The sequence below is a fragment of the Botryllus schlosseri genome, chromosome 5, assembly GCF_051294905.1.
Source record: "Botryllus schlosseri isolate E-star chromosome 5, Bs_hap1, whole genome shotgun sequence".
Classification (NCBI taxonomy): domain Eukaryota; kingdom Metazoa; phylum Chordata; class Ascidiacea; order Stolidobranchia; family Styelidae; genus Botryllus; species Botryllus schlosseri.
The window spans coordinates 25,763,596-25,776,579 of NC_137240.1; the positions used below are offsets into that span (position 1 = coordinate 25,763,596).

The 12,984-nt window shown below is 40.0% G+C and overlaps 1 protein-coding gene across 1 annotated transcript; it reads left to right on the forward strand.

Annotated features, from left to right (window-relative positions):
- Nucleotides 1-111: 111 nt before the first annotated feature.
- LOC145439516 (peptidyl-prolyl cis-trans isomerase FKBP9-like) lies at nucleotides 112-11,782 on the forward strand. Its single transcript, XM_080317001.1, has 13 exons — nucleotides 112-846; nucleotides 1,032-1,147; nucleotides 1,398-1,543; nucleotides 2,277-2,353; nucleotides 2,656-2,765; nucleotides 2,844-2,989; nucleotides 4,399-4,503; nucleotides 6,590-6,683; nucleotides 7,170-7,315; nucleotides 7,450-7,642; nucleotides 9,613-9,758; nucleotides 9,823-9,989; nucleotides 11,381-11,782. The coding sequence occupies exons 1-13, from the start codon at nucleotides 694-696 to the stop codon at nucleotides 11,564-11,566; spliced, it is 1,785 nt and encodes a 594-aa protein (XP_080173127.1). The 5' UTR covers nucleotides 112-693; the 3' UTR covers nucleotides 11,567-11,782.
- Nucleotides 11,783-12,984: the final 1,202 nt, after the last annotated feature.

Here is a 12,984-nt window from a genome sequence, read left to right on the forward strand (position 1 = left end):
TTCTGAGTAACCATTTGGGAATGCGTAACGCTTCGTTACATTACGGATCCTGTATGTGTACGGAGCGTGGCGGTATAAGATTCCGATACGTGGCAGGAGTCTGGTGCGCGTCTTTTGAATTGGAAAGTGAATCCATGCGATATGGAGCGGGTTTCGCTTACTGGCATTTGCTAGGGTGTAACGGCACATTAGTACCAAGTAACTTCGTTGCTCTGTGATTTTCCAGCCTGGGTACCCGGAATGAGCGTAAGTCTACATAGGAGATATGTGTGGTGCACGTCGCAGGATGTTCAGATATTTTGGATGCAAAGCTATAAAGCACCCGCTGCAGGGTCTCGGCAGCGTTGGACCGCTAGAACATTTCAGATTTTACAAATCGACTTCGCTTCCAAATCAGAGTTCATTTTTCTAAGCATGAAACATTTCGCATATTAGATCACCGGAATTTCGCTTTATAACTTTAATTGTCTAGAATTAACTAGTTGCGTAATCGAAAAATGTCAGAAAAACTGCTTATTCATTACATTATCACAACGGAAGAAGGATCCACGTGTAGATTAATATTACCGGTGTGTTGCTAGACTGACCCCCGGGCTTCGAGAACACCGAAGACTAGACGTATTTTTTGTTAGTGGCGGTAGGCGTAGAATAGGCGTGTAAACCCTGGCGAACTCAGCTCGCAGTATCTGTAGAATGGCGTTGAAGGTTGCTGTGGTCGGTTTGGTCGCTGTTTTCTTTCTGCTGTACAGCGACGGTTCTCCTCGCAAAGATGACGAAGGCAACGGCACTGCTGAAGTAGAGAAAGCTGCAGATCAGGGGCCTCTAAAAGATGACAGGTCAAGTGAGGTACAGTGTTTACGTGATTTGAATTCTATCACGATGCGGCGTCATGCTGGATTGCCGCGAATATTCAAACGTGCTGCAATCGAAACCGTGCCGTGCGCTTTTGCGATGACTCTATGATAGTCGTCGCTCTTGACTGATAAATACCTGAAAATGATGGATCGTAGACATGTACGTGTTTCTTGCAGCTCGAGGTTCTCCACCAGTGGATTCCTTCAAAATGCGAAAGGAAGGTGAAAAGTGGCGATTTCGTACGCTACCATTACTATGGCATGTTAGGTGATGGCACTCATTTCGACAACAGGTATGTTAAGGTCATTTATTGCCATTCATATGCAACCACATCTTACCCTAGTACTCATTCCGTTGGAATTTAAGTGAAAACGATTGTAAGGTGGGTCTCTGATTGAATACTAGACTACATACAAGCGGAAAATAATTGAAATTTTAGACCCCTGTCAATACATTCCAACAAAGTGAAGTTCTGCATTTAAATATACCAGTTGGCAACCCTGAATACTATTGTACAGTTCATGTGCATCTGTTTTCAATAGTTATGCACGTGGGAAAACTTACGACACCTATGTGGACTCGGGATGGCTTATACCAGGCATGGACCAGGCTCTACTGGGCATGTGTGTTAATGAGCACAGGATTGTTTCAATCCCATCTCGGCTTGCCTATGGTGACACGGGCACAGGTATTAGAAGTAGGCGTAACCCGCATCTTGGCTACTCAAATTTTTTATTGTATGGTCTACGGTAAACATAACATTGATGTACCCAGTAGGCTACTTCATGTAAATTTGTCACACAATCCGCCCATGTTTTTATGCCAGGGATATTTAGATATCCATGGACACAATGTGGGTGGATATTTATCTGCGGCTCCTCTGTTTTCATGATTTTCAGTTAGACTTTTGCGAGTAAATAATAATATAATGTGATATCACGAGAATAGTTTAAGCATCACGAATAACCTCAATTCTTGTTACTGATGTATGACATTTATATTCTTCCGCCAATATATTCCCTGTCGGATCGAGCATGGTCATGACAAGGACATGGATGTCATAACCTAATACTATCACTCACAAACTCACCATAATTATTAGTATTGTAATCATTCACTTATTGAATCAACTTTTTATTTAAACTTCAGCCTTCTGTAAGAAATGTGTCTTTTTAAAATTGTTGCTTTTCCTAATCTTGTAGGCTGTATTTCCTTTGTACAGTCCTATGCTATTATCAATTTGTTTCTTATATGCAAGTACGGTTGACTTTTTGTAGTGGTAGATCGTAGTGAATTCTTCCTTCAATTTAACGGAATGGTTAACGTTCTAAAAAGATGGACAATCCAAGTCACATAATCATTTCTGTGAAAATTAATATAAATCATCCCTCATGCTCACAACTTATCATTATACATTCCAGATGACATTCCAGGCGGTGCCACAATACTATTCAATTACGTTCTCGTGGATATTTGGAACCCAGACGACACTGTTCAGGTAAGCTCAAATAAATTCGTAAGTTGTTTGAAAAATACCAACTAAATTCTTATAAACTTGGAAAACTGGGAAGAAATTTGCATGCTCTAGGCCAGGGGTCGCCAGCTCAAGACGGGTCGCAGGCGACTTTTCAAATTTCGTGGACGCTGTTGGTCGCAAGAATGCAATATCGGGACAAAATAGGCCACACTTTTGACTACCTCATTTTTAAATATTTACTTCAGTACAACGCTGTCTGTGGTGTGACCATTTCTTTTCTAACAATATTTATATAGCACAAAATAATCAAGTTATTTTTCTAGATTGTTTCTACTTATGTGCCGGAAAAGTGTGAAAGAAAATTAGAAGATACTGATTTCGTGAGATATCACTACACCGGTTATCTTTTAAACGGCGAAGAATTCCACTCCAGGTAAGGTTTCAAGTGTGTAGTGGCATATATTAAGTAAGCCTAATAGGAACAGCACCTCAACCTCTTTCTTGTATCAAGTTATGATGATGGCAGATCTTACGATACCTATGTCGGGAAAGGATATTTGATTGGCGGAATGGATATTGGCTTGATCGGATCTTGCATGCTGGAGAAGAGGGACATTATAATGCCACCTCATCTGGGATATGGCGATAAAGGAGATGGTGCGTGTTAGTCTTACCAATCCTGTTTTGTTCAACAGTAATCCGTAGTAATTGAAGTAGATATATTATTATAAAATGACCATTTTACAGAAGCAGATTCCAGGCTAACTTACCAAGGTTTTTGGTTCAACAATTTAGGCCAAGGATACCGTAATTTTGTTCCTACATGTCATGTTTAACAATGGTGTATGAAGTATAGATTTGTAATTGATATGCAATTTCACATGCACAGTGGGTATCCTATGTATGACATTACCTTTTTCTTTTCGGCTCGATCCATTAATCCTCATTTTCATGTTATTTAAGGAATTATCCTCCTTTTGGAAATGCGCCAAGCATCTCTTTTTTCATTCGACTGTGTAACACCTTGACAGTTTCTGACCTGATTGAATTTTCATGACCTATTCACAATCCTTCATGTTTTTTTCAATGAAGCTGTTTTTTTGCAATGAAGCTGGCATGTCCGAGCATCACTCTATGCCATGAGTGTCGTGTGTCCCACGATGAAAGCGAGTGCAAAAGTAATTTCATTGAAGTATTAAAAGATGTGGTTTTTTTCATGCCAGGTGTGAATTGCGACACAGTAGATCATACTTTCACAATAGGTGTGGAGTGTCATTCTATAGAAATTGAACATGGAACGGCAACGGCCGATTTTGCAGCTTCGTTCCGCTTCGCCGGGGCTGGAGTGGAGAATTGTTTTGCTTAAGCGACTGCACGATTTCTGGCAATCCAAAAGCTATCTTCCCGAGCACAGAAATTATTGAATCTGGTCTTGATCGAAAGCTACTGTTGCACTGATTCCGAAAATATACATTAAAATAATTATCAGGCACTGATCCACCTAGAATCCGTCCTCCAAGTCTGAAATATCGGCATTGTTCGAACAATCGGAGAGTCGCAACGGGTCATTACTATGGTCATTGTGTTGCGGTTACCCGATTGTTCTAAACAATGCCAATATTTCAGACTTGGAGGACATATTCTAGGTGGATCAGTGCCTGATCAATATTTTAATGTATATTTTCGGAATCGGTGCAACAGTAGCTTTCGATCAAGACCAGATTCAATAATTTCTGCGCTCGGGAAGATAGCTTTTGGATTGCCAGAAATCGTGCAGTCGCTTACGCAAAACAATTCTCCACTCCAGCCCCGGCGAAGCGGAACAAAGCTGCAAAATCGGTCGTTGCCGTTCCATGTTTAATTTCTATAGTCATTCTCTGAGGTCCTTAGATAAGGCCTACTTGCCTACTTAGAAAGACATTGAATACGCCATCGATGCTGAGGCTGTGATAAAAAGACTAGGAAGTTGACCGAGAGCAAATTTAAATTTGAGACCCCTGCTATATGCCGACATAGGGATGTCAACAACTTCTTTCAGTACTCCAATGCTCTATTTCTCTTTTCAGGAAAGAATATACCGCCGTCTGCTACGATTCGTTTTGAAGTAGAAATACTTGACTTCCACAATCCAAAAGATAATGCCGTTTCTATAACTCTGAATTCTATGTTTGGTAAGATACTAATGTATTGAAATCATCCCGCATAGACTGTCTACAGCAGGGGTGGGCAAACTACGGCCCGCCACACCGTTCTGTACAGCCTGCGAGAGTCTAAAGAAACTTTTTTTAAATATTGATGAAATGCATACTAAAAATCGAATTAATGCAGGGACTTGATTAAACTTTTTAGTATATTTGACCATGATATTTTTAAGGAAGTGGTTCTCAAACTGGTCGGCGCGCCCACCTTGAGGGGGTGAAAGCATCTTAAGAGCGCGAAGCTGAGATCAACTGAAAAAATTTTTCACGCTCCGTGCGATTTACATCCAATTCACAGTTGTTGTTCTGTATTTACTTTCATTTTAACATGTAAAAATCTCTCATCAACAGTCGTAGCCTTCCATGCCATCAAACTACCCGTTAGGTTTGTTAGCATCCTGGTTGCGTTTTGTGATATGACGATAAAGGGGACATGTAATCTTTCACCGTCGTATGGGGGCAAAGTTTGGTCTCTTGCAAAGTTTGGAAACCACTGTTCTAAGGTACATACTTCCTAGATTGTTTTTTATGTTTATTGTCTGGCGCGACAGCCCGATAATAAAGCTCCGGTAGTTGGAAAGGTTCAAACTGCTAAAAATCACAGAAATCCGAAACGAGACTGACGTAATTCGGGTCACGAGTGTGATTTCAGATTGGCCACTCCAGTTTCAATTTTTTCAGTGATGTTCTTATGAAAATCGATTCGCGCTTGTCTTAGGTAGAGGGTATTTATATTTTATCCACACACAGTAGAAGCGTGTTTGAAGCTTACATGGTTATGATGCTGTCAGCATTGTGTATCCAGGAATTGAACCAAAAGTGGAATTAACAAATCTATGAACCGATCGCTGCTGACAGATTTAAATTTAAATCCTATTTTAAGAATCGGTACCACCGACTTTCATCCCTATAGTTTTGACAAATTGGTTGTTGAGTTCGACCAGCCTATGAAATCTCGCCACTGTTTCTGGCGCATGTACGATATCATCAACGAAATGCTTGGCTTGTTTTAAATAAGCATCTACATGTCCTCACTATATAATCAAATACCAATATTGCGTGTGGGTTTATAATCCCAATTTTATATGGTGCGGCCCGCGAATGGATTCAGATGTTGAATGCGGCCCGCGAGCTCAAAAGTTTTCCCACCCCTGGTCTACTGGTGTGGCTTCTGTCATTTGGAGCTCTGTGAATTTTGGAGAAGAAATCCCGATGTTATCCCTATATAGCTCTAGTGCAGGGGTGCTAAACCAAGGTACAAAACACCAAAGCAGGGGGTGTGAAGTGCGGAGTGAAATTAGATGCTGTTTAGGCGTATTTGTGAAGAAAGTAATTTTGTTATGGCTGGGCATATGACTCAAATCTGAATCGTGTATTAATTGATAATGATTCGAGTTAAGTGAGAGTTGATGTATCGAATTCAGAAATGATATGCCCCTTCAACTTTTATCAACGAGAATCATAGTTTTGATACTACAATGCGGCTTGCTTCCACTAAACAGGTAAGGTAAGCGGTCACAGTGAATGGATGTATCACTGAAATATTTCGCTATTTTCGTCATTCTCAATTGTAAACTATAATGTGAGTACTTCGTGAATATATATAGCAGGCGTTGTTTTTTTCAATTGAATACCATTGCCCTTCCGTATATCAATTGCAGAAAAGCAAGTGAATCATGGCCAAGAAGTCGCAGCTTTTGTGATGAATAACCTATCGGAAACTATATCCTGTAGCCTACCCACATACTGCATTGTTACAGTGCCTTAACCATGCAAAATGCTTTACAATACTAAGATTATATCTTGCATTCCCTAATGTGGCTCCAACTAAACCAGATTTCTTTTTATAACGGCTATCTTGCCTTGTGGTGTACAACTGTAGTCTTGACGTTACATGTGATATTTCAATACCATGAACACTTAAATACTTGACACATATATGCTTATTAAGCAAGAATTTATAGTTTTCTTACTCATTTCAGTCCTGGGGCGTCTTTGTCAGCCCGTATTAAAGTTTGAAATTGCACGCTCTTGTCAATATATTTCATTTTTGTTCTAGACGAAGATAAATGCCCGCGTCGCGTGCAAGAAACAGACTACGTACGTTATCATTACAACGGTACACTGGTTGATAATACCTCGTTTGATTCAAGGTAATAATAACGGATTAACAGTCTTATGCTATTGATGGCTCTGCTATATTACGGTAATTTTTTATATGATGAATTTCTATCGTTTAATGACTTTCTTCGAGTAACTTGAAAAATAGAGAAAATGTCCCGAATTGATATCGCTTTTAAACTATTGAGATAGAGTTATTGTAGAATGTATTTGAAAACAAATAGTTCTAACTCAGATTATTATTGATTAGTTCATTGGAATAGCAGCCTATACTCAATTTATCCTAACGTGGGAGCTGTTGTTCAGTCTTTGCATTGTCCAGCTGCAGTAATTTTCAAACAAAATTGGACAAATAAATTGTATTGAAAGCATAGTCCTATGAAGAGCTGTGGTTTGTTGATATTGGCAACTCCCGACCCCAAATTGATACAATTCGCCAGTGTTACATTGAGGCTAGAAATTTACAAATCTATTGACACTCAGGATTTGATATTCAACTTGTTCTCCCAATATTCCAGTTACTCGCGCGGAGGAACATACAACACTTATGTCGGCATACGTAGTCTGATTGGTGGCATGGAGCGAGGTATCATTGGGACTTGTGTGGGTGAAACCCGTCGCATTGTCATACCCCCTCATCTTGGATATGGCGAACAAGGTGTAGGTAAGGAATCGTGCTGGTGAACAGATTGCACAGCATTGCATGGCATGTTTTTATAAACTATGCTGGATGGAGTTGAAGATAGCGTGATGTTACAGACACGTAATATCAAATTTTATTTTGCTTTTGTGCTGCAGATGACAAAATCCCTGGGAGTGCCGTCCTTATTTTTGACATCTACTTGGTCGACGTGCACAATCCCAAGGACGAGGTCAAAGTCACTGTTTTGCAAGAACCACCCGCAGATTGTCTGCGACGTGTAAAAGAGAATGACTACATCACTGTGGATTATCATCTAGAGCAGATGGACGGGTCCAAATTAGATTCAAGGTAACACTAGTTATCCTGGCTGATGAGAGCGACTGAGTTCTAGATCCATAAACATGTAAAGCAGATAATAATTTGTCCGCCGAAGTTGTACCGTATCATAAAGCATATACCATGTTAATCAAATAGCTGGTTCGTGGCACATAACTTGAAGATAGCTTTCAATACAACATCCATTATAATAAAACATTTGTTGATTTCAAAGACTTTTCGGGTGCCTCTTTTCACGAGTTCTCGGCACACTAAAGCAGAATTACATACCATGAAGTCCGCAATGTAACAACTTTTGGGGTTTTGCTCTTCATTCTGTTTAAATCCCTTTAATGTGCCGTTACCTCTTGAAAAATGGCACCCGAAAAGTCTTGACTTCGAGTTCAATAAAAATTTTATGACAATCGATGTTGTATCAAAAACATGTTAATCATGGTCTGGTGTATATAGTGCCGTCAAAGATTTTACAAGGTTTAGTGACATCAATGTTATCTGACTCTTTTCAACGCAACTCCAATAAAATGTATATTGGCCAATTCCCTTTACAACCCAGAGATTGCGGGGTTTCGTGCATCAATGCTGGCGCCAGTGGTAATATTGGTTAAACATGTTGCCAGTTAGGCTACCTAACATCCTATGCTGCAATGCATTTTGGCATGGTTAGTGTTATGGATCCGGCGTTTCTTTTATTGTTTATTTTTCAACTCAATGCTACATGTAGTTTTTCCTTATGATCTACACCTTCTTGCCAATCGGACAAAAGCATTCCTCGCCTAAATCAAAGCAAATTTTCCAAATCCTACTACATGAAATAATGCATCAGAATTTCAAAATACCGATGTCTTGAATGAATCATGACTGAGTCTTCAATGTGCAGTTGGTTACCAATAAATTCGGTACATGGGAACCTAGTATTAGAAACGTATTAACTATTATTTTTATGGAAGCAAGGCTTCAATATTGTGTTAATACATTCGAAGATGAAGGCTTCAATATACATAAGAGTGAATTTTGATATACAGTACATGGTGAATTCATCATTTTGAATGTTGCCTCTTTTGGTATGTATTTATTGATGTATTATGTTTCGAGGTTATGGATAGGGTAGGGGTGGGTACGGGGCCACTATAAAACGCTGCTTCACAAAACGAACTCTGCATCAACAACAGTGTCAAAAGAACAAATTCATGAATACTGATTTTCACACAAAACAAAAAGATGGTCATGCAAATCAGTGGGACTCCTGTATGAGTCGGGTTTGTCTTGGCCTCCGGCAGCGTTGTAATGACTCGCGTCTTGACTCGACTCAAGTCTGATTAGAGTCGCGAATTTTTGGTGGCTCGACTTGACTCGACTCTGGTCAATTTTTGTATTGACTCGACTTGTACTCGAGTCATTGTGCATGACTCGTACCAAGTCATATGACTCGAGACTAAGATAGTCAAAACCGACATTTCAGTGTAACTTAGAAGAATAGTAAAGTTACCACATTATTGGTACTTCGTCTATCAGTCCTGATACTTGGAAAATGGCTCCAAAAATTGTTCAGACTGAGGAAAATTACTGTATCATGGATGCGAGCCATTCTAAATCACTCTAGCCGAGTTGAAAAAAGTGGGTTGAACCGAATTGAACTGAAAACTGAACAGAGAATATATAATGACTCGGACTCAAGTCAAAACACCATGACTCAGACTCGACCCTCTACTAGCTGACTTGTACTCGGACTTGACTTGAGTCAAAACTATAAAAGTGAGATTGACTTGTGACTTGATTACAACCCTGGCCTCCGGCGAACCCTTGGGACTCGCTCAGTGAATCCCAATTAAGAACCACTGTCCTAGCAAGGTATTTAGTGGCTACTTAATCATTTTATTTGCTCTCGGATTTGAATAGCTTGATATAGCTTCAAGGCTCGACTGAATCGTAAAATCTGGATTCTGTAGTCGCTACTATCTGTTATATGCTATTTTTTTACTCAGTCAAGATCACAAAGGATCGTTTGGCACTTACAACCGTCTCGGCAACATACTAGCAGGACTCCACAGAGGCGTCGAGGGGATGTGCGTTGGCGAAATCAGAAAATTTGTGATTCCGCCACATCTCGGATTCGGTGAAGAGGGAACTTGTAAGCAGTGATGCTTACCTCTTTATGCGATATATTTTGACCGTACTTTTGTCAAAAATTTTAGCCGGTATTCCGGGCAGTGCGGTGTTGGTGTATACTGTCGAATTACATAAGATCGAAGACCCGTTGCCTGATGGGGTTCTGTTCATGTGGAGTGACGGGAATGCGCAAAGCGATGATTTGTTAAAGATTATCGATGATGATGGAGACGGCAAAGCTTCCATGGACGAAGTACGTACCTACTATGTAATTTTTAAACTTGGGGCTCATCGTAATTTCAAATAAATATGCCACCGATATTCAGCTTGTGCCGTTAAAATTATATATATTGAGCTTAAGCCATTTGTTCTCCTCGTTTACTCAAATTTTCATGCCATGACGTAATAGTTTGTGATGTGAGTATTGATATACAAAGTTTTGTTCAATACTCTACTATTTACCGAGGATTAGGCTACCCCTCGGCACAAATTTGCACCGGGTTTAGTAAAACAAAAATCCACCACACAGTGGCTCGTAACCTTTTTATACTCATGCCCCACTTCTGAGTTTTTCCGAGTCTACATTCCCCACCACCTAAAATCCCTCTATCCAACGCTCCAATTAAATTTGGTAAGGCTTTGTTTAGTAAAGACTTTTTATTGGTGCAAGTTAAGATGCCCCAGGATTGATAGTCATGATTCTGTAAAAAAAACAGTATTTTGGCAGTCCCTCATCACAAATTATGTGAATCCGAAGTTGAGTTAACTATGGTCTTTTTCTCTTCGTACATTAGTCATTAAATATAAGGAACTTCAAGTTCATTAGAGTTCTATGCCGGATGACTATTTGCTCATTGGAGTGCACCCAATATCCCGGAGACGTACAGCAGTAGACATGAACAGTCGCCTTTTACCGCAACATCAAACTTCTTGTATATCGGTAACCTGTAAAATTATACAAGTAAATATAAGTTTTTATTCCACGTCATGCTGTTCATGTTGAACGTTTTTGTGAATTGTGACCCCAGTATTTGTTGTTTACAAAAACCCATTTTGAATATTGAATAACATGCCATAAAATTAGCGACGCATACGGACCTGAGCATTGTACAGGTAGCCATATTTGTGGTGTTATGACTAGTTGACTATGTGCACATGTATATACGGCAAGTAGTTTTTTTACACAATGCCTCTGTTTCCCTCCAGAAACCCCTGAATCCCCCACCTGTTGGAAACCACTGCTATATGATATGCACAAAATGAACTGTGCGGTGTGCATCTGTTTATACGGCATGTAGTTATTTTACACAGTGCCTCTGTTTCCCTCCAGAAACCCCTGAATTCCCCACCTGTTGGAAACCACTTCTATATGATATGCACAAAATGAACTGTGCAGTGTGCATCTGTATATACGGCATGTAGTTATTTTACACAATGCCTCTGTTTCCCTCCAGAAACCCCTGAATTCCCCACCTGTTGGAAACCACTGCTATATGATATGCACAAAATGAACTGTGCAGTGCATCTGTAACAGTGTTAAGAACGATAATGTTAAAAATTATTTTACGCAACAAAAAGATGAGTGGTCTGCAACTGAATGGTCGCTGTGGTCGATGTCCTAATCATCAATCGTTATTTTCGAAGTTGATGTCCTACGTGCTCAAAGAAGTCGATGCCGGAAACGCGAAATTAATTCCTGGGGGCGTACGCGAGAAAGTCGTCGAGCAACTCTTTGGGATGATGGACAAAAATGAAGACGGCTTCTTACAAGAAGACGAAATGCAAATTCCAGACAAGCCGCAGGACGCTGGAGTTAAAGAAGAGCTTTGACCGATAAATTCTGCAGTTTTTCGCGCAGCACGAGATTGTTTGCTTTTCTGATAGTGATTGCGTACGCGATGTCGAGCTGCTCAATGTCAAGTTTATTGATGATTATCAAGTGCCGAGTTGTAGATGTCAGCAGATACTTCTTGCAGTATTAGTCTATTTAAATGTTGATCACTGCCGCCTTCTTATACTTTTCTAGTAAAATCTTGCACTCGTGAACATTCTTTTGGGATTGGAAAAGTCGACAGTCGGGCTAGGAGCCAGCTCTGTAGAAGGAACCATTCTTGCAGGAACTCATTTTTCAAGCTGAACGTCATTGAATAGAATAGATTAGCCTGATTATGATTTTATTAGTGAACCAGTATCCAGTGGGTGATTTTCATCGCTTTAATGCCAGTAGTTTGAGGCAACGGTAAGGCTAACGTTACGGTTACCATACGTCCTCTTTTAAGATGATTTGTTCTATTTTTTGAGGTTTTGTCCTCCTGTTAAATATATGGCAAAATCGACTTAGATACAGTTAGCACTGAAGTAACGCTCCGCCGGATATTTCAGGAGCTGGGCCGGAAAGTTGACCTTTTTTTAGTCAACCACCTGATAATGTGAAAGAAAACACTGTACTTTTGACACTGAGCGATAAAGGTGACCTTTTTGTAGTCTGCCGACTGCGATGTGGCAGAAATTAACCATTTTTTCATGATTTTCCTCCGGTTTTACAATTTTGAAAAAGTGTCCTCCTTTCAGATTTCCAAAATATGGTAACCCTAGCTAACGTTGAACTCTGCACTATCGTCTTTGGACATCGGTGAATCACTGGTATATTCGCTGTTATCAACGCTCAATCTATCTATCGAAATCTGTCTGGGAAGTGCGGGCCCTTTAGGAACAACAATCGAGAGTGTGTGTGTTTTTTTTTGTGTGTGGAAAAAGGTCCACTACCGTACAGAAACCGGGACTGCATAATCATGCAGTCCATCCTCAAGATTACCGGACCACGACTGACCTATCGATCTCGCTTCCCGTGATATGCCGCCCTATTCTTGTCGCTTCTTTTTCTATACTGTCTTCTTTACTTTCATTCAGTGTGCAGTGCATGCCTCCTCTTTACATCGCCTAGTCCAAGGTGGGTGTCTGATTCTATAGACTAATCGAAGTCGCTTCGACATCTTCCTGTCTATTCATTGTATCGCATTTTTTGCGGTGAATTGAACTGATAAAATTGCTAATAAACCAATGATGATGATGATGTTTACAGCTTGCGGTCATCATCTTCAGATCATCCATTCGCATCACGTGATATATTATGTAACCAGAGTGGGTCAAAGTATTCATCGTTAGTACTCATGTAAACGTGTGAATATAGCGTCGTGGATTTCTACCCGAGTAGAAGTAGCGATTTATGAGTAAAAAAGTTGGTTTTT

What these genes read in the sequence shown, in the direction of transcription:
- LOC145439516 (XM_080317001.1), top strand. Translation starts at nt 694, where the DNA reads ATGGCGTTGAAGGTTGCTGTGGTCGGTTTGGTCGCTGTTTTCTTTCTG. An exon ending in GGCACTCATTTCGACAACAG is followed by an intron (nt 1,148 to 1,397) that starts GTATGTTAAGGT and finishes TGTTTTCAATAG; the next exon opens with TTATGCACGTGGGAAAACTT. An exon ending in CTATGGTGACACGGGCACAG is followed by an intron (nt 1,544 to 2,276) that starts GTATTAGAAGTA and finishes TATACATTCCAG; the next exon opens with ATGACATTCCAGGCGGTGCC.